The 25,610-nt window shown below is 35.0% G+C and overlaps 1 protein-coding gene across 1 annotated transcript; it reads right to left on the minus strand.

Annotated features, from left to right (window-relative positions):
• Positions 1-214: 214 nt before the first annotated feature.
• LOC129951966 (possible lysine-specific histone demethylase 1-like) lies at positions 215-23,928 on the minus strand. The gene is made up of 4 exons (XM_056064369.1): positions 23,874-23,928; positions 9,282-9,465; positions 8,641-8,801; positions 215-357 (listed from the first exon to the last, which is right to left on the minus strand). The coding sequence occupies exons 1-4, from the start codon at positions 23,926-23,928 to the stop codon at positions 215-217; spliced, it is 543 nt and encodes a 180-aa protein (XP_055920344.1).
• Positions 23,929-25,610: the final 1,682 nt, after the last annotated feature.

Genomic DNA, 25,610 nt, shown 5'->3' on the forward strand with positions numbered 1-25,610 from the left:
TGAAATGTAAGTGTTTTTCTTCAACAATCATTTCATGTTTACTAGGAAATGAAATTATTTTTGTGTTTTAATTGAAAAAATGATTTGATTTATTTTCGATACAAAAAGTCAAAATGTAATACAAAATCAAAATTGATATTAATGAAAAATTATAGTTGAATGAATGTAATTAAAATGAAGAAAAAAAAATAATTAAGTGATGAAAATTATTCGCTTATTCAGCCGGCTTGGTTTCAGCAACTGGTGTGGATCCTTCAGGGAAGCCCATGAAAAAATCAGCAATACGTCCGGCTTCGCGAAGTCCGCTCAAAAATGCTCCATGGACGGTGGCCGGATAGTTACGGATAGTGTGTTCACCTAGAAAACAAAAAACACAAAGTTTGGAAATTTAGGTTCAAGTAGAAAATGTGTTTTAAAGAATATTTTGTGGGGTAGTTGAAAATTTTTAAGTATTGTTATTTAGTATTTAAACGACAAATAAAGTTTTTCTTGAGCTGATTTAAGCCAAAAAGATGGGAACAACCTAAATTTGATAATTAGGAATAAGGAAGCAAGACCTTAAACGATTCAGTAGAATTTTAAATTCATTTTAGAAGGTAATTAGGCTTAATACACGTGTTTTGTTGGAAAATCAATCAATAGTATAGTAGTGTTTTACACGAATGACAAAGACAATATCCGCAGTACCGATAAAAGTTAAAGTGGACAAAGTATGCAATGAAATGTAAGTGTTTTACTACGGATGGGTTTTTGACATTTATACGAGTCTAATGGATGTTATGTCATTTTGTTCTCAAATGTTGGTACGATTGATATTGCATTTGTATCTCGATGGTTGTGTTCGTTGAGTAGTTATGCATTTGGAATCATGTGTTTTTCAATTTGCGAAAAAAATCAACTGTTGATATTATTTGTATTTAGTTTTGTTAATGAAAATGGACTTACTGGGCTTATGTTGCAAGAGAAAACAATCAACTTGTATCTTACAAGTTTTTTTTTGTATATCAGCGATTTTGTTTGAGAATTAAGTATAGAATTCAAATAGATCACTGTATGTATTCATTTATTTTATATTTCAAAGTTAGGTGCCATAACTACTGACTTATTGTGCTACCAACTAATTATGTTGAAACTTGAAAGTAGATCTTAGCTTTTCCGTACTCTCTGATTCCAACGAGCATAAGGTTATTACGTAAGAGTTATTTACTTGAGAATTAAATAAATAGTTTGTTTGAATTGAAAATTCATTGTCTTTTATTCAAACGAGTAAATAAAACATTGGCGACGAGGATACAACTAAAAATTAAAACAATTACATTAAAAAAGTCAATCATCCGAAAAACGTTGAAGAATTCGAGCCAGGAGAAGATTTCGATTCCTACGCAGATAGATTATAAATTTTTTTTGTTCAAATAAATGAAGTGAAGAAAGAAAATAAAGATTTAATTCTGTTAACTTTAATTGGAAAAAATTGTTATAAAATTATTAAAGACTTAGTGCAACCTAAAGAGCCTATAAATATGAATGAATTTGAAGAGCTTTTGGGATCATTAAAATCACAGTTTGCACCGAGAATTAATATTATAGCTGAGCGCTATAAATTCAACAAAACCTATCAAAAAGAAGGCGAAAGTATGAACGAATTCATCATGCATCTCAAAGCCTTAGCAGGCACGTGTGATTTTGGAGGTTACTTGTAGTCGTTGAAACCTAATAGAGTACAGGTCGTCAAGTGCTGCGATAAGTTCGAAGAACCAAAACTGCTATCCCCAGTTCAATGGAAAGCTCAAGCTATAGATGATGCGTTAACAGAAAGGTTCATCTCTGGTATTCGGTCAGAGGAGATTCAGAGAGACTTCGAGAAGTGCTGCAATATAGCTCTCACTATGGAAATGTCACACAGGGAATACCCAACAACATCGCTCTCACAAAAATGATAACTCAGCCGTGTCAAAGTCAAAATCGAGTAGCGGACCAAATCAGTCATCAAAACAGAGGGGGAGCTGTTTCAAATGTGGGAGGCAGCATAATCCCGATACATGTCCAGCAGTCAATTAGAAATGTTTCCAGTGTAATCGCTTGGGACACAATTCACCAATATGTAGGTTCGGCAAAAGCAAAAGAAGAGTCCGACAGGTTCCTTAAATCGATGGTCATAGGAGTCGAAGTCGACACAGGTGCATGTGTCTCGCTTATATCATATGGAGATTATTAAAAATATTTGTCACATGTTAAATTAGAAAATTCCACAAATCAATTATGTTCTATTACAGGTGAAGATCTGGTCATAAAGGGAAAAGTGTGTGGAGTTTGGTCAAATGATGCACGTATTGAAGCTCATAGTCATAGAATCTCATAAGGATTTTATACCCATTCTTGGTCGGTCCTGGTTAAATGTATTAATACCCAATTGGCGAGTAAAGTTATTTGGAAATGATGAGGTAAGGTCAGTTAATATTCAGTCTAATAATATGTCAGATTTTATTAAAACTAGATTTAAAAACTTGTTTAAACCAGAAATTAATCAGGTTAATTAAAAGGTGTTAAAATTGATATTTTGCTAAAAGAAAATGTGACTCCTATTTTCCATAAGCCCTACAGTGTTCCCCTTTGAATAAAAGAAAAATTAAATGAAGAATTAAATAAATTAGTCAAATCGGGAATTTAATACCAGTTCCGTATAGTCAATGGGCTAGTCCAATTGTGTGCATCATTAAGCCGTCGGGAGAAATAAGAATCTGTGTAGATTTTAGTGTCACATTAAATAAGGTCATAGAAACTCATCATTAGCATTTGCCTTTAATAGAAGAAATTTTTGTTTCACTTGCATATTGCAAGGTGTTTTGTGTATTAGACCTCTCCGGGGCATACTAGCAACTACCGGTTGCGGAATCAAGCCAACATTTGTTGACCATTAACGCATGGCTAGGTTTGTTCAGATGTTTAAGATTGCCACTGGGAATTTAAATTGGACCAACAGCTTTTCAGTCAGCTATGGACCGGATTTTGAAAGGTCTGAAAAAAGTGTTTTGCTTAATTGATGACATCTCAGTTGGTGGAAAAAATTTTGAAGAGTGCAAAGAGATTATGTTTTTGGTTTTGCAAAGATTAAGTGAGCACAATGTTCAAATCAATGAGAAGAAATGTACTTTTTTTGTAGATCGCGCGGAGTATTTAGGACATACCTTGTCAAATGTGCAAATTAGGCCAAATTCCGAAAAAATTCGTGCCAAAGTTAACGCTCCAGCACCTTCAAACGTGCAGCAGTTACAATCATTTTTAGGATTGCTTAATTATTACAGTAGGTTTTTACCAGATTTGTCGTTATATTTGAGGGATTTAAATTAATTATTAAGAAAAGATTCTATTTTTAGTTAGTCGGAGGGTTGTCAAAAAGCGTTTGAGGTATCAAAATCTCTTATGACTAACAATAGTTGTTTAGAGCTGTACGATCCAGCCATAGTTTTGGCTGGAATTGACAACATCACATGTTAATGCATTAGTCTACGAACAAACCCCCTTCTTGAAGTTTTTAGTTTATGTCAAATTGTTTATTGGAAACTGAAATCGACCGCCAAGATGTTTTCTTAAAATTTCTTCTTGAAAAATTGTGCATTTTATTAGTTTTAGCTAGTTTTTTGCTGAAGTTAATTTTTACTTTTGATTTTCACAAATCCTTCATCTATTTGTTTTTTTTTTATTATTATTCTGAGGGGACTTCTTTCAGTTGTGCCAATTAGTAATCGGCTACTGCCGATGGGTTTTCTTGAGAATTGTCTACTATATTATTTATAGAATGCCAAAAAAACACTGGTAATATATGGTTTTGCTAATTTAAAACTTTTTAAGCAACTTTATAAAGGGTGTCCAGTTGGAATTCTTCATCTTTAAATTGCTATAATCGATAATATTGAGGTCAATAAGAGGGAAATCATTCAAAAGGAAAGAATTGCGGATTTGAATAGCTATGAGTCAATTGGTAGGAGCGCACCGCACTTTTTGGTGGAGCAAAATTTAAAGTGCAGTGAATCATAGGTTCAAGAGTGTCACGCTTTTTGTACTCATTATAATAGTCGACGAAGTGATGTGCCGAGCAGACAACTTTTGTAGCCCTGTGTATAAAAAATCAGGAATGAAAGCACAATGGTCAGTAGGTTATTCCCGGACTTTCAATGTCAGAAACAACGTCTAAAAATGTGTCTGAAGTTGGAATTATTGTTAATTATTCACATCAAAGTAAATCGATAAGGAAGATATTGTGACCCCTATAGGAATAAAAACAAGCATCACTATAAGTTAGCCTGATGGAACCTGGACAGCCTCTCCAGCCGAATCTTTTGAGCTACTGATGAAGACGCACTTTCCGGGTTGCGATAGTGATAACCCCGAATTGCTTGAAACCACAGAGCTAAACGTAGCTCATATGGAGCAAGTCAATTCCGTTATAACCAGAGAAAATATTTTGTGGGCCATCAATACTTTTTCTCCATATAAATCCAAAGGTATGGATGGCATACTGCCAGTTATGCTTCAAAAGTTGCATCATGTGGCAGCTGGAACAAATTTTCAAAGGATGTCTCCTTCTCAAACATGTGTCCATGTCGTGGAGACAGGTCAAAGTAGTTTTTATCCCGAAAGTGGGTAGGCGAGGTCACGAATCCGCGAAGGATTTCAGACCAATAAGCTAAACATCTTTTGTGCTTAAAACCTTGGAGCGCATTCATGATTAGAGAAATATTAGAGAAATCCTAGTTGGACGACCTCTCGAAAGCTCTCAGCATGCTTATCTTAAGGGCAAATCTACGGAGACTGCCCTCCATGAAATAGTGCGTACTGTAAAACAAACAATCCATTATAAAGAATTTACTCCTGCCACCTTTGTAGGCATAGAAGGTGCTTTTAACAACGTCCTTACCGAATCCATAGAAGAATCGCTCGTTAAGTTCGGTGTAGAAGACTTCATTCGAGAATGGATTATTTCCATGCTCAGTGGTAGGAAGATTCGAGCCACTCTAGGCAATACAATCACAACAAAACACGTGAGTAGGGGAACAACCCAGGGTTGTGTCCTTTCGGTAGCCTATGCGGATGATTTGGTGCTATTGGTGTCAGGAAAGTACACCTCTGTGATTAATGAAATCACGGAGTCAGCTTTGAAGAAAGTTAGCAACTGGGCCACGAGTTGTGGACTATAAGTTAACAAAAGTAAAACTGAACTGTTGCTCTTTACCACCAAAACTAAAGTACCGCCCTTCACGCTACCTCGACTCAACGGTCAAATCCTATCATTGTCTTATAGTGCAAAATATTTGGGAGTTATACTCGACCCTAAACTAAACTGGAAATTAAATAATGAAAAACGGGTTAAGAAGCCCGTGTTGCCTTCTACGCCTGCAGCAAAACTTCGGCAAAAAGTGGGGACTTCAGTCGAAGATGATTTTATGGACGTACACAGCCGTAGTACGTCCAATCTTAACATATGGTTCGATTGTGTAGTGGCCTGCTCTTAGCAAAGCCTATAATATTGATAAGCTAAAGAAGGTTTAGAGAACAGCTTGCGTGGGCACCACAGGGGCCATGCGTACTTGCCCAACGGACGAATAGACTTTTTTTTTTATTAAATACATAGTTTCCTGCAGCGCTATTAGGCTTAAGGAATCAAACAGTTGATTGTCAAAACCTTATGGTCACAGCAACACAACGAAATTGATTCCCTCAGATATTATCTCGGTAGACATTGACTACTGCACTAATACTTTGACCCTTAGTAAGGGTTTTAAGATTAGTTTCCCATCCAGAGAAGATTGGGAGGATGACATCGTGTCGATAGGTTTCGACACAACCATCTTTACTGACGGCTCAAAGATGGAGTGCGGAGTTGGTTCTGGGATCATTTCTGAGTCCCTAAATGTAGCCAAATCCTTTAGACTTCCTGACTTTATTCGGTATATTGAAGTAAAATATGACTTAACAAAAAAGAGTCCTTGAAATGATATGTTTTGTGTGACCTAAGGAAAATGAAATTTTTAAATTTACGACATAAGACCGATTCAATATTTTAGATCAAAACTTGTTGACTTTCGGTGACCTCGCCAGTCTGTGTTAGTCTTAAAGTTTCAGTAGGCACGAATATTTTTTTCAATTTATTTTTAAAACAAATTTTATTTTTTGGAAGGTAATTCTACTTCTTGAAAATGAAATACATATAAATTGTTAAAATATGATATGTTTTGCAAGTTTGCTTACTAAGTCATGAACTTAAAAAATTCAATAATTGAATAGGTTTATATGGAAAACACTAATTAAACTTTAAAAAAAATCCACAATGATCCAAGACGAGACTATGTTTTACGAAAAAGAGTCGATAATAAAACGAGACTTACTTTTTCGATCTTGACGAAACTGGATTAGCAGAAGCCTCGTCGAGGCTTATCTCATTGATAGCTCAAGTCTCTTTGGGTTTAATAGTTTCAGCTCAAACATATTTCAAAAGCTTAGGATCTTATATAACCTACTGACCCATGATAGGTTTATTCAATAATTTTTCTTGCATCATCTGATATCTTGTACTTAAAAAAATGCATAGTTAGCAACTTCAAAAATGCATGTCAATATTTTGAATTTAAATTTTACCCTTAGCTCAATTCCAAGTTAAAGTTTACTTTTTTCTAAAGCCTGCCTGAAATACACGTAAATATTTAGTAACCTGTTTATGTTTAGCTTGGTGTTTGATTTGAATTTTTAAATAAATTAGAGACTTATCGCAAATTCTACATAGAGGTTTTCCTTCTTATAACAGATGATATTCTTACCATTCAAGACATGAAACATTATAAGCTCTGAGTTTGCGAGGTATATTGATGTATTAAGCCTTTAAAAAGTTTGTTCCCAAGCATCTCACGCATTGGCCGTTCATGCCTTGCAAAACACTTTCACATTTGTGTTAAGAACGACCAAACAGACAGGTCAAAGTTTCAAACAAGTGTATAGTTGACCTTCATGAAATATAATAAATCTAGTTTTTTTCTATGTATAAATATAAACCAAAATTGTTTTTATGATTTTGATACATGAAAAAAATCTTTTAAATGATGATTTTGTTTCATGTTTTCATGGTTATAAAAGAATATTGTTTTGATAACTAAGAAGCTGCCAGCTTTTTCATACTTAAAGTTACGTTGGTCCTACAAAAACAAAATATTTCGATGTAATCGCAAAAATTTTGAGATTTTATTGAATGCACCAGAAAAATTGAATACTTTAACTCAAAAAACTGTAAAAAATCGAAATTTAAGCGCTGAAAACCAGAGTTCAGCCAAGACTGTAAGTTAATTATTGCGGTAAAAAACACAAGCTCTCGAAACGAGGCAGACGAAATTAAGAAAAATTTCTTTAGGTATCGTTTTGACTCTTATTCTTAAAGACTCCTTTAAAGTTATCTAAAAGTAGAAAAATATTAACATACACACTATCAGATTATATATTGGTCATCTCTCTGACCTCGTGAACAAAATAAGGATAACAATTATTTTTCAATACTTTTTTTTCTTAGTTTTAAAAAATAAAGAAACCATCTTTATCACCCTGTTTTATCAGACAGTTTCTAAAACTATGCAACATAAAATCCCACCATTACAACTTAATTGCATAAGCAAAGGCGTTTAAAGCAGCACAGAAATATTTATACACCTACGAGTATGTAATGAATAATTGATGTCGAATCTTAAGGGCAAAACAAACCAAATTTTCAATTATAAATATTTGCCATGAGAAATTTCTTAATTCAAAACTTTTAGTTACTCTTCCTTCGGCATTCACCTTGAGAGTCTTTTTATTCGTTGCATTCTTTAAATGTTTAACGAACAAAAAACACTGTTGTCGTCCCTGCAAATTGTGTTAATTAACATCCTATCAATGCAAAATGTCGCCTTGAGTCTTCTAAAGCAAAACCATTTATCCTTTTCGTCTGTGACGCTGACTGTACTCATAGATATATGTATGTAGATACAATGCATTATTCAACTATTCACAGCTTAATTATAATTTTTTTCCATTTAAATTGCATCAAGTGCGGAATTTCACCTTCTGCTGATGCTTCATTTCGTATAAAGTGTCTATCTCCTGGTGTACCTACTCAATAAATCACTTTACATCCCCAAAGATATTTTTTTCCGTTCGCCAAAGATTATTAATTATCGCACCAGCAGTATTCCCGCTCGAACGCCCGATATGCCCGTCGTTGCCTGACTATCGCTAGCTTTGGCTACAACATCATGGAATGCCAGCCGTTGCCGTTACCAAGCTGTGAGCGCTGGTTGTTTTGTTTGGTTCATTCATGGCCAAGCTAACAATTCCATTTTTCAACTGTCAGCAGCGTTAAGTACCCCAGGATTGAGTGATTGAGCGACGACGACGACTATACGACGTTGATAATGATGACTATGCCTCCACTTTAGGAGAGGTGGTATGTAGGTACATAGGCATCAAACTACCATCATCTTTAAGTCCTTATAGCGTCACAATATAATCTATAACCCCACACCTCCCTCTGTGCTTCAAACTAGATCCCTCGAATGCTCGAACTCTCATTTATGACTTTATATAGATACATTTGAAGCCTATGGCATGGCTTGGACTTACCTGCAAAGAACAATCTTGGCATCTCCTTGGTATCTTCATCGGGGCTAGTGCCATTAGCATTTGGCGGTATGACTGGTGCAGCGAGTAGATCATAATCGGAACCAGACGAACCAACCGAGACGAAGCTGTAGGAGCCACGAGCCCAGGGATCTGCGCGCCATCTGCGAAATAAAAAAAAAACAAGGATACAAGAGATGTGATTGTGCGGGAAATTGATGCTTTTGAAATAACAAAACAAAAATCAAGTTGAAAGTGCTTTAGTGTTGATTGGTGTTGTGTTGAGGTTTTGAGTTGCCTAGAACCGATACTTTAATGGTTTGTGATGATGCGAATGGAAATGATTGAAATAGAATTCTGTTAAAAGAATCTTCCTTAATGCGGGTGAGAGTAGCGAACAAAAAAGCACAAAAATGATAATCTTCTTTTAAACACAATTTCGTCTAATCGATTTTCTACAAACATATAGTAACGCTTAAGGACTAAATTCATTCCTTCATACGAGCATAACGATGCAATCTGAACAAACTGCAAATTGGTTATGTGTTTGCTTCCCGCGAAATACCATCATCCCGTCATCACATATCGCCCCAAAACCCAACTCAACTTAATGTACAAGCTCTTAACATTAATCACCTACTTACCTAGTAACCACAGTCTCCTTGGGTTGTGGCACCGAAGCATTACCAAATATGCCCTTAAGCACAGCAATGCATCTACCCACTATAACGTCATCCGACACATTCTCCATAATCGCAGCTGATTGTCCTGCCACTAAAGCCAGAAGCACTGGTGATTGTGAAATGCTCCAGAATAAAAAGAGTTCCCCTGGAAAAAAAACACACACATACACATAAAAATAAAATAAAGAGATCAATGAATGAAGAAAACCAGAGAATACAAAAAAAATAAGGAATAGCTAGAAAAATTCATCATTAATAAGGATTTGTGTCAATTGAAATTTTATTTTATTCACTTTTCTTTACTAATACATCCCTCCACCTCTTTTCCTTTTTATTTGGAATTGTATTTATGTGTATAAGTGTAGTAAAGTTGAATCATTCATTTTCCTTTCGTTATCTCCAAATTGAATTTGAATTTCGCGAAATTCGATTGTCGTGGAAAATGAGAGAGAATGAAAATCTAGTTTTCTAGGATAAGTGAGATGACATTAAGCTTGGAGAGCAAAAAGAAATTATAATACTCACAACCGTATATCAAAAAGGGGGAGTGGAGATCAATGATCTTATGAGAGAACGAAAATCATTAATTTTCTAATTTTTAAATTGAATTTAAATCAAAGTCTAAGTTATTGACTTAGTTTTCCAAAGAACCCTTCGAGTGGTAAGTGAAGGTATTGATGGGTTTTATTAACTCACGGGAAAATACACACCGATGATTTGAAAATTTTAACTGAATCGATTGAAAATAATTTTTTTGTAAAAGCTGATATTGATTTGCCTAATTTTGAATCTTAAAGGTTAGAATTAAGAAAATGGTATAAATAACTAAGCTAAAAAGATATGAAAATCCAACTGAGGATAAAAGTTACACTAAAATAAACTAGCTATTTATGAAGATATAAAAATATGTCGAGGATTGGCGAAAAAATCAAGAAAATGTAAAAAGTACGTATACGCACGATTGAATGCTTTTTCCTTTGAAAAAAGAGGCTGGGATGCGACCCACACTGATAACTTCCCATCCCGGCTGTCGGTTTGTCTTGCTCAAAAGTTTGTCTATATGTAGTCGTATCAATTTTTTCCAAATTTGCGTACTATTTTTTGTAGATTTTATTTTTTATGAAAAATTGGACCGTTGGATTTTTATATAAAAATTACTGAATATCGAAAACAATATTTCCTGTGAAATAAAATAAGTTGGAAGCCAATATTTTTAATTTTTGAAAAGATATTTTGAGTCGAAAATCAATTTTTTTTAGGTTTTATTTTTTTGTAAAATCAATACAATTTTTCTCAACATTTTTCAGAATGTTGAAAACAATATTTCTTACAAGATAAAAAAAGTTTGAAGCCTAAATTTCAAGTTTTTGAACTTGAGTAATGTTTTTTTTTAGATTTTAATTTTTTATACAAAAATCTTCGTTGTACAAAATTGTTTTGGAGATAAAATCATATTTTAGTCGTAAAATTTTGGAGGTGACAATTTTTTTTCCGTTTTTTTTTATTTGTAAAAAAAATGTTAAATGGATTGTTTTCAAAAAATATACTTTTTCGATATCACGTTACAATATATTATATAAAATTGAATTCAAGTCTCTAGCATTTTTGGTTCGTAAGATATTTTGAGTTAACCAAAATTTTCACCTTTTTTCAAACTGCTATGGTAAAAAAAACCACCCACGAAATTTTCTCGAGAGCCCTTTCCGCATCTTTCTGCCTTATTATCTGTATAACAAAATTTATTTGAAATCTATATATCTTCTGGTTCTTGAGCTATGGACGATGAAAAAAACGTCGCGAACGTACGGACGTACGAACGTACGTACACACGCACGCACAGACATCTTTCTAAAAATCTTTTATTTCGACTCTAGGGACCTTGAAACGTCGAGAAATTTCAAAGTTTTCAATTTGAAAAATCGGACCCATTGCATTAACTTCTTCCTATGAGAAGTTATTAAACTGAATTTTCATTTAGGAACTTTGAAGGGTATTTATTAAACTATTTTGAAGCTCTATTTTTCAGGTTTGGACATTCTCGGTAAAATTTTATTATTTTTGTCCTGTAAGAAAAAGTATCAGTTGATTTTTTATCAACTTTTCCGAAAATAAAAAAAATATTTTTTATACGATTAAATAAGTTCGAAAGCAATACTTTTATTTGTTTTCACAAAACAATCGCAGCAAAAATTAAGTTTTAAGAATTTAAAGTACTATTTCTTAAAGTTCCTTATTTTTATAAAAATGTTACCAACTTAATTATTACACTAAATTATTCTAATATATTCGAGGAGACAATATTTTTGTTTGTTTTATTTATAAAAAAATAATTTTTGTAACAGAATGTGTAACGTCTGCACGTCAAGGAACCATTTTTCGTCTTTAAACAACTTTTTTTTAAAGTCAAAATAATATGAAGAGATGGACTTTCAAAAAAATGCAGCGTGTTTTTTTATTATAATTCTAAAAAAGTGAACATTTTGGTTGACTCCATCCTGAAACAACAACGCTACCGACTTTAATTAAATTGTTTACTACGAAATGAGGCGTGATACCAAAAAAGTATAATTCAAAAAAATATTATTGGATTTTTTTATAAATCAAAATAACCTCGACTATTTTACGAATAAAAGATTATTTTATCTCCCAAATATTTGTATACAACAAAAAATGACGTTTTTGACATCTGGTAAAATTTTCAGAAAAATCAAAGTCGGTTTTTCGTTCGCAAAAAAATAAAAACAACCTAAAAAATAACACTACTAAAAGTTAGTAAAAAATTGATTTGCGACTCGAATATCTTCGCCAAAATTAAAGATATTGAACCTAAACTAATTTTATGTTATAAAAACATTTTTTTTTAACATTTGGTTAAAATTTTAGGAAATCCAAAAACAGTTTTCTATATAAAAATAAGAATATATAAAAATATTACTCAAAATTGGTGAAAACTAATGTTCGATTCGAATATCTAGAGAATCGATGAAGATATTGACCTCATTTTATGCAAAATTTTGTATCGGTATCGGTATAAGAAATAAAAACTTTAAAGAAATGCTGCTAAAATTGAAAAAATGGATGCGAACCACATTGTTAACTTCACATTCTGTCTGTCAATTTCCGTTGCTTAAAACTTTAAGAAAATATTCATAACAAGATTTTGTGTGAGTTAAATAATTTAAAGTCAATGGGTCATATGCAAAAAGGTGAGTTATAACTCAACAATGTCTACTCACTTTTTTGAGAACTTTCTTAGAGTGGTATGAAAAAAAATACAGAGACCGAAATCGATCTCTCGACGAAAGCTCTATGTGAGAAAATTCTAGTTTTGATATGCAAAAAGATGAGCGAACGCTTGATTGCATGAGGTCGATCTTACTCAGTTCACAAATAACTATCAAAATGGCCGGGTTTCTGAATAATTTTGTTCCAAATCTTGTTTATAAAAATAGAAGATTACCAATTGGTGAAGATTTTCGAAAATTGAATAGATTTAGTGAAATAGGTGAGCAATTATTTAGAGATGAGTTTTTGGGCCCAACATTAGAAACACGCTGTGGTGCTTTGAATCATCAAGAAAATATTAAAATTTTTATGCGTTATGTATGAGATCCTGAATTTCAAAGCTGTGGTGGTAAGGATATTCTTGTCAATATACGATATCTAGGGTGGTACATCAAGTCGAAACAAAAATTGCAAGAAATAGAAGAAGCGCAAAGGTTATGGAGCAATAAGTATGAGTTTCCTCACGCCATTGGTGCTCTGGATTGTACACATGCAAAGGATACTACTCAATAAATGTACAGGCTACGTGCAACGAGGAGGAAAAATTCACAAGCATTGAAGTTTGCTGGACAGGATCAGTCCACGATTCCCGTATTTTGAAAATAGTTTCTTATTATTTAATCATATATTATGAATAATAATTCTTTAGCAATATAACTGGTCGATGAAGAGTATGTTATAAAGCCTTGATTACTGACACCATTTAAACAAACAAGTAACGATGCCGAACACAAATTTAATACTGTTCTAACAAAAAAAAAATAATAATAGACAAATGTTTCGGACTAATAAAGCAACGTTTTAGTGCGTTTTAGTAAAGTGCGCTTCTACATATCGGTACTGTAGAGAGTGAACTCGTTTTTTGCATATGAAAATGAGTCCGAGTCCGAGTCTATTCAATCGGCTCATATGCGAGTTCAAGTTCGTCAACTCTGACTCTAAGAACTTTCTCATCTTTTAGCATATGACCTAATATCTTTCACCTAATACTTGAGTTAAAAACCATTTCTAATCATTTTTTTGTTGTTTTTCTTTATTTTAAATAAAAATTAATTAGGTAGCGCAACATTCCGCTGAGAGCTAGGGCCTAGTGACTCTCAACCATTCCTGTGTGCGAGTAATGTTGTCAGGAATGGAGCACCCTACAGCTTCTTAAGCGCCGTTTCTGAACGTCTTAAAAAACACTTTTCATGACAAAAATTACTCTTAAAGAATTTGTCAATTCCTCGATAGAAGGCAGTACCCGTCAAAAAAAAAACTTTTAAATGGCACAAGGAAGGATCGAACCCAAGACCTCTGGCATGACAGTCCAACGCAATTTTTTTTTTTAATTCATTTTTATTAATTCATTCTAAAACCTATCTTAAAGCTAGACAAAAATTCATAAAACTTCCAACTAACTTAATGGTCCCATACGGACACTCTAAGTTAAACTATAACACTAACTACTAATGCCTTTCGGCCCTAAGATATATTTAAACTTCAATTCAATTTTATTTATTTTTATCTATATATATAAAAATAAATGCCACTTTTCGTTGTAATGTTATAACTCAACAATGTCTTTTACGATTTGGCTGATTTTGGTCTGATTATTCGTGGAAGTCCAGAGAAGGTTTGTACGTAAAGAAAATTAAAAATAAATCCTTGAAAAGGTGTAAAATCAACATCTTTCCATACCCGAATATACAAACAATTGGTACTAATACTTAAAGAAATCCCGATTAGTTGATTACCTAGGAAATGTACAACGAAGCTGTAATAATAATTGAGGATATGTGTCGAACGATTGTAAATAAAGCATTAGCACAGTTGTGTATGACCGCAAACAATCGTGAGATACAAGATTTTTTTGATCGTGAATTGTAACGTTAGTAGGAGTTCAATTCTAATGATTTACATACGTTTATTTGTACAATCGAATACAATGATATCTTTCGTTCTATCATTGATTTTAGCGACTATTTGATCGAAATAGAAAATTGCATTGGCACTTGCATTTTCGGGAATTGCTGCTAGATTATTCGAAGGTGGTCGGACCGCACACTCCGCATTAAAATTGCCATTGAATGTAGGGGTGATTGAAACTCCAAATTGCAATATTTCGAGAAATTCTGCTATGGCAAAAGTTCAGCGATTAAGGTCAATTATTTTATGGGGTGAGTACACAATGGCGAATAAAAAATCAATAGAATCATTTAATCGAACAATGCAAGATTTACGCATAAAACAACAGGTGTTTTGGTGGTGCTCTAATATTTTTGTCAGGGGACTTTTGTCAAACATTGCCTGTCATTCCTCGATGAACTTCTACTGATGAAATAAACGCCTGTTTGAAGTCATCAGTTCTTTGGAGATATGTACGAAAATTGAAAATTGATGTAATTGCCCATGAGTTATCAAAACAATTGTTAGAAATTGGCCATGGCAACATACTACTCGACAGTACCAAATATATATTTGTTTTTTGGACTTTTAAATAGCTAGCAATTTAAAATATTTTTTGTTTGAATTAATGAGCTCAGTAATAATTTTTTATATTACTATTCCTTATACGTCGCGAAGCACGTACCGAGCCGCTAGTATTTATTAGAAAATTTAAAAACTAATATCAATATCCTTTTTAATTTACTTAAAAACTACTTAAAATAAGGTCCCTAATATAAAACTTAAAACTAACTTGAACTACTTATTCTACCTATAAACTACTTAAAACTAGAACAACCACAGCAGCAAATCTAACTATCTAACATTTTTGTTTTTAATATTTTGTTGTCTTTTTTTATTTATTCTACGTTTTTTTTTTTCTTTTTTTTTTAATTTTTTGTTTTTTTTTTATTTTTTTATTTTTAATTTTTTTTTGTATTTTTTGTTGTGCCACCAAGCATATTCTACTTAAAACTAAACCCTAAGTTATAAAACAAGTATGTAAGCCGGCCAAGGCTTAAAACCCCATTCCGACTACCCAATATCAAGTGCCGATAATAGCCACCAAAACTGGTTCTCCTGCTTCACCCTATCAGTTCGGTCCCGTTCGGACACAGCCCTACTGAACTGCCGTGACGTCCCGATCGTAAGGGAGTCGCCTATACACGGTTCTGCGTCTGACGTGGTAGATTAATGGAACTGCCAATCTATACTGTATCAGACCGCATCTATCTAAAAAGAGGAATGCCTCTGGTGGAATGAAGCTGCTCAAGCGTGCACTTTCAAAATACTCTTCGTTTGGTTTAAACGCCCCAAAAATTAAATTGTTGGTCGAAGACATAGCTCTTGCAATGAGTATAGGACCTCGTTGGTATCCCTTGTGGCCCCAGCCAACGGAGTCCGGAACTGTTCCGGAACTGTAAGAATTGGCGCAAGATGGTCATCGTTGATCTTCATTGGCAGCCATTAGCGAGCAAAAGTGTAGTGAAGTACCTCTTTATCTGGTTAGATCAGTATTTATATTTCGACAGACATATAAATGCTGCTCTGACCAGGGCCAGAGGAGCCTTTGCTCTGAAAAACAGCTGTTTTACAGCAGTCGGCTTGACCCCAGAGTGAAGGTAATTTTCTACATGGCCCTCATACGCCCGATTATCGTTAATGGTTGTCCTGTGTGGTTCAACGTTGCCCCTTCCCAAATGAAGACGTTTCGGGTGTTCGAGAGGCAGTGTTTACGCCGCTGTACCGGCTTTTATCGAACAGCCGAATCTTCTTCTGTGCATTACTATTATTATATTACTATTCCAACGAGGTCCTATACACATTGCAAGAGCTATGTCTTCGACCAACAATTTAATTTTTGGGGCGTTTAAACCAAACGAAGAGCATTTTGAAAGTGTCTCCTTCTGGACATTTATTTTCAGTTTCCAGTCGTCGAAATATCGCTGAATCTTGTCAAAATCACGCTGCAAAAGAATTCTTATAACCTCAACCTTTCGGGCCGTTCTGTACGCAATTAAATCGTCGGCGAACGCAATTGCCTTTGTAAGACTACCTATCAGATCGGTGGTGTACAGTCTAACGCACTAACCATCATGCCACTGGTACTATAACTTAGAATGGGAAGTTAAAAATTCGACTAAATATATCGGGAACAAAAAAAAAAACGTATTGAAATCAAACTAATTTTCTCAGATGCAAAACATATTTCCTAGATTTTAGTTAATGTGTTAAAAATTCAACTGAAAACTTTTTGTTACAAAAGACGAAAAGCTTCAAAAGCAATTTATAAGGAATGCTTTTTCACTTGTGTATTATGAGAAAAAATGAAAGATAGTGCCTTACAATTTTTTTGTTCTACACAAAATACTGTTGTTTAGAGTTCAGAAAAATCGACAGATGGTCACGGATTGGAACTTATCTATGTGGAAAACATCCCAGCATCAATTGTTTTATTTGTTATGATTGTTATTTTTTTATTTCTCATGATTTAATGAACCGAAACATCAACAAAAATTAAAAATCGAAAAATTTAAAGAAACTAACATTTTTTAAAAACCACTTAAATCTTTGAAGATGCAATGTTTTAAAAGTTTTATTTTGTAATCCTATTTTTAAATAAAATCTTTGGATACAAATGCAAGTTCGTCCAACCCAATCGTGTATACCGATCGTCCGAATGCACCCACTCAAAGAAATCTCTCAAAAGACAGCGCATTAAGTTTTTAAGGACCTTGAATCAGACCTATTGCAAAAACTTTCACTGAGAAACTTAAAATCATTGCAAATATTTATTCATCAAACGACATGAATTTTAAATATTGTTGAAAAAAAAATGAAAAAAAATCATTTTTATGCAACATAGTTTCCATTTTATCGACCCCGTAGTACTTTCCTAGCTATGGTCAGTTTTCCAATAATACCTTACCAAATTATCTACCACCAAATAAGGGCACCAAAAACCCACCATTTCTAGTACCACCCATGAAGTCCTATCGGAAATTAGTTAATTTAATTACAAGCTATAAAATTAATTCAGATTAGAGACACAGCGGAAGTTCTTCAAAAGGAGAGAGCGTCAGTCCACAAACTCGAACTGAAATAATTATAGCAAAAGTCCGAAAAAAGGACATCCACCAAGACCACTTTATATTCCCCCAAATGAATCGAAGAAAAGAACGTCAAAAGAAGAAGAGCATAGGTAACCTTACGAATGACAATTTTATTATCCTCCTTTGGACTTTTTTCTTCGTTTTATTTTTAAGCCACACGAAGAACAAATGCAAAATTTAATTAAACGAATTAAACGCCAGAGATCATTAATTGGACGCGACACAAAAACAGAGGGAGAAAGAATTCTTACATCAAGGTATAAATATATAAAAGGTATGGGTAGGTCGGTCTTGAGGGTATAGGTAAGTATATGTAAGTGCGTCCACGTAGCTCCAATGAATTTCTACATTTTTATGACCGCATTCACAGGACAAGAGAACAAGAAATGCAATCCACTGAATATGGAACATTTTAACAAGCAGAAAGAAGAAACACAAAAATCGAACACAAGTTCAAGACTTGATCGTAATTTTTTACAATTTCAAATTGATTTTCACGTCGCTCTTCGTCGTCCATGCCGCTGCCGCCGCCACCTTCTGTCGAATGCTGAATGGCGAATGGAAATTTAATTTGCATCCAATTGGAAGTTGAAAGCGAAGGTGGAGGCTTCAAAAGAGAAGATACCTTCAACCTCTTTCCCCTTGATGCTCTCGGTGGGAAGGATAAAGGTTTTCAATGACGGTTATCCACAAGGATTAAGCTTGAGATTCATATATGAAAACGAAAAGTGGCAAATTGTGTTTCTGGTTGAAAAATGTGACATCGAATGGTCAATTTTTCAGGATGAACCTTAAAACCAAATGCGGACCAACGTGGTATGGTCAGCGGCAGCGTCAATGCATATTCTTGCTTGGATTTTTTGGTTAATCCTGAGGATATATGGGTACTTTGACTATAGGTACGTACCTATATTTTATATTGACATTTAAGAATCGTGCAACTTAAAATAAATATTCCTTTCCAACCTACATATGTACATATATCCTACTCATTAAATTTGAGGACATAAAAATAAATTGCCTTAAGAATGATTTTATTTTTTTTAATTTAAATTAAATAAAGCCTCAATAAAATTGAGGTTATTGCAGCTGGAATAAAACTTGAAAAATATTACATTTTTTCAATGAATTACAAATTAGGTAACTGATGGTATAAGGCAATGCTACTAAGATGCTTTGAATGTGTAGACTTAACAATTTATGACAGTGTATGAGTATTAGGACATAAAAAGCAGTTGAACGAGTCAAGACGCATGAAGACGTTCTTTAATTTATACTTATTCAATGTGAAAGCCATCAGAGTCAAGATGTCTTATGATGTAAGATCTTTTTGTTTGAAAATGAATTGGAAATTATAAAAATACGCGTTAACCTTCTATGAATCATCAAATCGCTCGTATGAAAATAAAAAATTCACGTCGCATCACCTTCGCGCAAAATAACCATGAAATCAATTGAACCGTATGTCTACGATAACGATATTATCAAATTCAGGCCACAAGAAGTTGGAGATCATCGACTTATAGAAATCGCCGGTAACGGTGATGGCTTATGAGTTCCAAAGAAGTGCGGACCAATCACCCCTTCAGCCCAAATCCACAGGAGCTGTTACTTTATTTGCATTTGTGGAATGAGAAATTTTATCCCGAATAGGGTAAAATCTATCGAACAGAAAGAGAACTCATGATTTGATTCGAGCTTTAAAGAGTTTATAAGGATCAGAGATGTAAGTCTACAGTTCTAGTAAGGTTGAACTACTTAGTGGACACCTTATAGGGCTTCTTCGACTTATTCGGAGCCAAGGCCTATAAGGATTGGTTTTATCCCGCTCCCAATCCTTGGAGTTATACTTAGGATCTGGCCCTCCAGGTTGGGGGTTGTGCCGTCGGGGTGACTTCCTGGCCACGTAAAAGCTTTCATACTTGCAAAGCACCAACAAGCCTCGGATACGGACGGATTTACTGTTGACAACCTTAAGTAAGTAAGATGTAAGTTTTGGGAATTATAAAGCCAACCCCACTGAGAAAACCATAATAATTTTAAACAACCTAAAAAAGACCTGCAACGGCCATATTCGAAAACAATACCTACTACAATTTCCACAAAGGTGATAAAATTGTCTGGCCATTTGTAAGAAAGCGTAGGAAACACTACGTCATCTTTGATTTCAACAACCGTCTACAATGACACTCCCTATTGCTAAAGCCAATTTGCTTGTAGCACAGTTTGCTACCCAAAAGTGTAAAGAGTCCTCCTGTTTTTGAGAGCGTAAACGAGGATGTCGAGATTTTCAGTGTCGTTGATGGATAGTGACAAAGAGGTTATATCGGTTTAACGATACAAGACAGCATTGGGTTTTCGAAGCTTAAATTATACACGGTTTTTTATTTCCCATTGTACAATGCTGTGTAGGTCGGAATTTAATGAGCTTATCCTATTTTGGAATTGCAGTTATACATCCGAAGAGGAGGGTTGTGAGTCTGGAAATGAATATGAAAAGCTGAGAGTGCTATCGTCAGCGAAACAATGTATTGGATTAGAAGTAGCATACAGGAGATCAATTTTAAAAATGTGGAAAAGGGTCGGAAACAAAACCAAGCCCTGGGGCACACCAGCATTTATATTGTGGGTTTCAGACTTGAATCCGTCCAAAACAACTTGTATTGAACGGTTCGAAAGAAAATATCTAATCCATTGAAGAAGAGATTCGAAAATACCAAAAACACGCATTTTAGATGAAAGACTGAGATACCAGACTTTATTAAATGCCTTTGAAATATCAAGTCCAATAATCTTACTTTCTACAAAATGATATAAAGATTTGTTCCACTGTTCGGTGAGATGAACCATGAGATCACCAGTTGACCTATATCTACAAAAGCCGTATTGCCGGTCATTAAGAAGCTTCCGTTCCTCCAGATATTTCTTTAGCTGATAATTAATCAGCGTATCCATGACCTTGGAAAGAAGGGACGTTAGTGCTATTGGTCGATAATTTGTGGGAGAAGAAGATTCGCCTTTTTTGGGATTGGCTGAACAAATGTAGTTTTTCAACTAAACGGTGATTTTTTAAGAGCTTGAAAACTTTTTTTTTAAAAAAACGCATAAAATTTGCAAAATCTCATCGATTCTTTATTTGAAACGTTAGATTGGTCCATGACATTTACTTTTTGAAGATAATTTCATTTAAATGTTGACCGCGGCTGCGTCTTAGGTAGTCCATTCGGAAAGTCCAATTTTGGGTAACTTTTTCGAGCATTTCGGCCGGAATAGCCCGAATTTCTTCGGAAATGTTGTCTTCCAAAGCTGGAATAGTTGCTGGCTTATTTGTGTAGACTTTAGACTTGACGTAGACCCACAAAAAATAGTCTAAAGGCGTCAAATCGCATGATCTTGGTGGCCAACTTACCGGTCCATTCCTTGAGATGAATTGTTCTCCGAAGTTTTCCCTCAAAATGGCCATAGAATCGCGAGCTGTGTGGCATGTAGTGCCATCTTGTTGAAACCACATGTCAACCAAGTTCAATTCTTCCATTTTTGGCAACAAAAAGTTTGTTAGCATTGAACGATATCGATCACCATTCACCGTAACGTTGCGTCCAACAGCATCTTTGAAAAAATACGGTCCAATGATTCCACCAGCGTACAAACCACACCAAACAGTGCATTTTTCGGGATGCATGGGCAGTTCTTGAACGGCTTCTGGTTGCTCTTCACTCCAAATGCAGCAATTTTGCTTATTTACGTAGCCATTCAACCAGAAATGAGCCTCATCGCTGAACAAAATTTGTCGATAAAAAAGCGGATTTTCTGCCAACTTTTCTTGGGCCCATTCACTGAAAATTCGACGTTGTGGCAGATCGTTCGGCTTCAGTTCTTGCACGAGCTGTATTTTATACGGTTTTACACCAAGATCTTTTGCGTAAAATCTTCCATGTGGTCGAATAACACAAACCCAATTGCTGCGAACGGCGACGAATCGACATTTCACGGTCTTCAGCAACACTCTCAGAAACAGACGCAATATTCTCTTCTGTACGCACTGTACGCATTCGTGTGGTTGGTTTAATGTCCAATAAAGTAAACTGAGTGCGAAACTTGGTCACAATCGCATTAATTGTTTGCTCACTTGGTCGATTATGTAGACCATAAATCGGACGTAAAGCGCGAAACACATTTCGAACCGAACACTGATTTTGGTAATAAAATTCAATGATTTGCAAGCGTTGCTCGTTAGTAAGTGTATTCATGATGAAATGTCAAAGCATACTGAGCATCTTTCTCTTTGACACCATGTCTGAAATCCCGCGTGATCTGTCAAATACTAATGCATGAAAATCCTAACCTCAAAAAAATCACCCTTTACTAGGAACGAGCCTAAAAGAATAGGATAGATGTAAAAGCTTAGGCAGTGGTTTTGCTAGCGTGGAAGAACACTTCTTCAGAATTATATCGGAGATACGATCTGGACCAGTGGATTTATGAATGTTGAGATCTTTAATAACTCTCGCCACAGTTCGAGTACAAAAAAAGATTGGTCTTATAGAATTATTTACACGTACAACAACTGTAGGAGCCATGACTTTATATCGTAAGGTGGAATTTTCGGCGAACTGCCTTGCAAATAAGTTGTCTTTATCAATAGGGCTAACTAAAGGAGTGTCATTCACAACAAGCGTAGGATACGAGGAAGAGGAAGAATTCTTCATGTTTTTTACGAATGACTAAAATTTTTTTTTCCGCCCTAATTTTTGGTCAGGTAAAAGTTTGGTCCTTCGGATATAGTCGTTACAGGCCTTCCTGGCTTGCTTAAACATTTTCCGATTTTCCTCAGTTAGGTTGGCTTTAAAACACCTCTTTCTCCTTGATAACCTCTTTGCAATTCGAATCAAACCATGATTTAACGTTGGGTTTAATAATTGTAACCTTATTTGGGATAAAGGTTTCCATTCCCAGATGAATTATACTAGGAATCATATCTGCACTGGAGTATACGTCGCTACCGAGGAAGAATAGCGATCAGTTAAAGATCCTGAAGAAAATATTGAGGCCCTCCCAGTTGGCTTTCTCGTACTGTGAAACAGTTTTCAGATATTCAGAATTCATCAGATATGACACTTGGTCCGTTGTGCCTAGAAGCGTCGATACATTGATTATTTATTTAGCAGGATCACAAGTCAAGTGTATTCTCTATTTGGCCGTTAGCGTCTTTAAAACGGTATGCTCAAATCAAGTGTATTTTCTGCTCGGCCGTTAACGTCTCATATTCGAGGACGCTCATTGAAAAGCTGAGTAAGATAGTTGAACTCAGAAATAATCTCAGCACACATTCCATCGGGTGTTGTCTGGCCCTAATGGCGAAGCAAAGGAAACGAATTTTGAACATTGAAATCGCCCGTAATAAATCTGAAACTCATACAAAAACGTTGTCCTCTAGGCTCCGTTTTGTCTCCGACTTTCTTCCTCATATTCATAAACGATTTCTTGTCTGCCACTTCTAAACCATCCAGCAACCTCAGCATTCATATTCGTTTCTAGATTCACGTCCTTGTTCTTTGGATGTGGAACTTCAACGGCAACGTATGATAAAAAATAAATAAATTGGGCGGCGCAACAGTCCGTGGTGAACCAGGGCCTATTGACTTACAACCCTCAACCATTCCTGTGAGCGAGTAATTTCAGGGATGAAGGGGACCTATAGTTTATATGCCGAAACCGAACGGAGAATTGGTCAATTCCTCGCAAGAGGCAGTACCAGTGACAAAAAAAACTTTAGGTGGCACAGGCAGGGATCGAACCCAAGACCTCTCGCATGACAGTGTAGAATTTAATGCTTCAAAAACTCTGTAATTTCTCTTGTCTATAAAGCCTAAAAAACCTCCGATGCTGCTACCCAAGAGCACCACTTGAATCCATGAAACTAATAAATTTCAGTACTCGGTAACTATCGAACGCACGACACTGCATATCGTCGTTTGGTTTCAGTTCCTGAGTCAGTTTGATTTTATATGGGAAAAAATTTACCATGTTGTGGTCTGCGACAGGCGATGTTCTGTAAACGACTCGGATTTGAGTGTACCGGAAATCTGCTGCCCTGTTTCATGAACAGCGACGATATTTTCGGAAGCTATTGCATTTCGTTGTCGCACGGACAGTTGATTGATTGTTCATTGGGCCGGTGGAATCAAATTTGGCAACGAAACTTTGAAATGGATAGACGATCATATACCCCATAAAAAGAGGGCATAACGCCCGGGTCGTTGCTTCCAGTAGGGAACAACCATATTGATAATAAGGTTGTATCATTTGCAGTTGCTTCTCGACGTTGTAACTTTTCATGATAATTTATCTTTAGTGACTTACCAAAAAAAGATATTTTTACAGAAATCAAAAGAAACAATATGGCCGCCACGAACTGTCATAATCAACCCGTTTCTGTTGGCAAGCCCTTAATAAAATATTTTTTAGTTTACTATTTTTTATCCCCATTCCCTGTTTTTATTAGAAAATAACTCACATAATGTGTCTTGAATAATGATTAACTGCATGTAAATTTACATTTTCTACCGAACACGAAGGTTTTCTGGTTTAAATAATTAAATTCATTCAATTAGAGTTTTAGTTCCCAACCAAGCTTTTTCATTAACCTAATTTACTAAAAACAATATCTATTAAAGAATTAAGATTAAATACCCTTGCTTTCATTTTATCGCCCACTGTTTTCGTTATCAAACCACCGTCTCTATGGGGAAGGGTTTTTTTTATGCTTTTACACAAATATTGATAAATGATTTCAATGTTCAATCTTCAATTAGCTAATGTAACTTTCATTAAAATCTTCATTATTATTTTACACCCGCAGCATGTTTTGTATTTTCCCCCATTACATACAAATAACTACGCAGAGACACATCACAAAGTCATCATCAATCACCAATTAGCTTCTAAATTATTGAGCCATCATCTCCCGAAAACTATATTTATAAGACACTAAATTGACAGCTCTCTTTCTCTTCTTGTGTTTCTTCCAAATTCGATTTGATTCGAAATTAATTTTCCATCACGATTCGTTTCTTCTTTGGGTTTTTGTGGTGGTGTCATTTTGAAACCCCAAAAACCACAAAAACTAACTGCTATAATTCCTCCCTCTCAAATCGAGCAGACATCAGCAAGCAGTCAGGAGTCAATACATTTCAACTCCCGAAATTCTGCTCTGCGAGTTCTTTGATAACGATGATGATGGTTTTCATTTTGGTTCTCACTTTGTTTGCTAGTTTATTGCTTGCCCGCAAATTGTTTGCCTTCTTTAACCATGGCGGGTGCAGCATGCTTCCATAGCTTCTAGCTTCTACAAACTATATATCTCGTTCGATATTGAAGTTTATTAAGAGGACCACGCAGGAAACTGCATCGATTTCTAATTTCAGATATCCCCAGTATCAGGAATCACACAATGATGATGGTGCTACTGCTACCTCGCCGCACCGTGCCGCCGTTCAGCACTGCACAGAAGTACACTGCATGCAGAACACAAAAGAACAGAAGATAGACAAGTTGAAAAATCCAATGTTGAAAATGTGATGGGCCTTATATTATTCCTTTTTCGAGACTCATTATACAAAAACACACACCTTTAAAATTATACTCGAAGTATACTCGATTACGAGCATGTTTTTCTTTTTGTTTGGTTTTCTGTAAACTTTTTAAATAGCCTGGCAGCAAGTGCCAAGATAAATTACAATTTTATGGGAATTTTGTCGATAAAAACTCTCTGAAATGGGTTGGAGCAGCGAAGGGCGACACGACGATCTAGAGGAAGGAGAAGCAGTTTGATGAAGGGTAATATGAATTGGTGCGGTGGGATAGCACCAAGCTATCTACGAGTATGTATATGCAACACACCCTGGAATCTGTATCACCTTTAAAATCAAGAGAATATACACGTGATGGCGCTGATGAGATGTGT

Source organism: Eupeodes corollae, chromosome 1 (assembly GCF_945859685.1).
Source record: "Eupeodes corollae chromosome 1, idEupCoro1.1, whole genome shotgun sequence".
In the NCBI taxonomy this organism is placed as follows: Eukaryota; Metazoa; Arthropoda; class Insecta; order Diptera; family Syrphidae; genus Eupeodes; species Eupeodes corollae.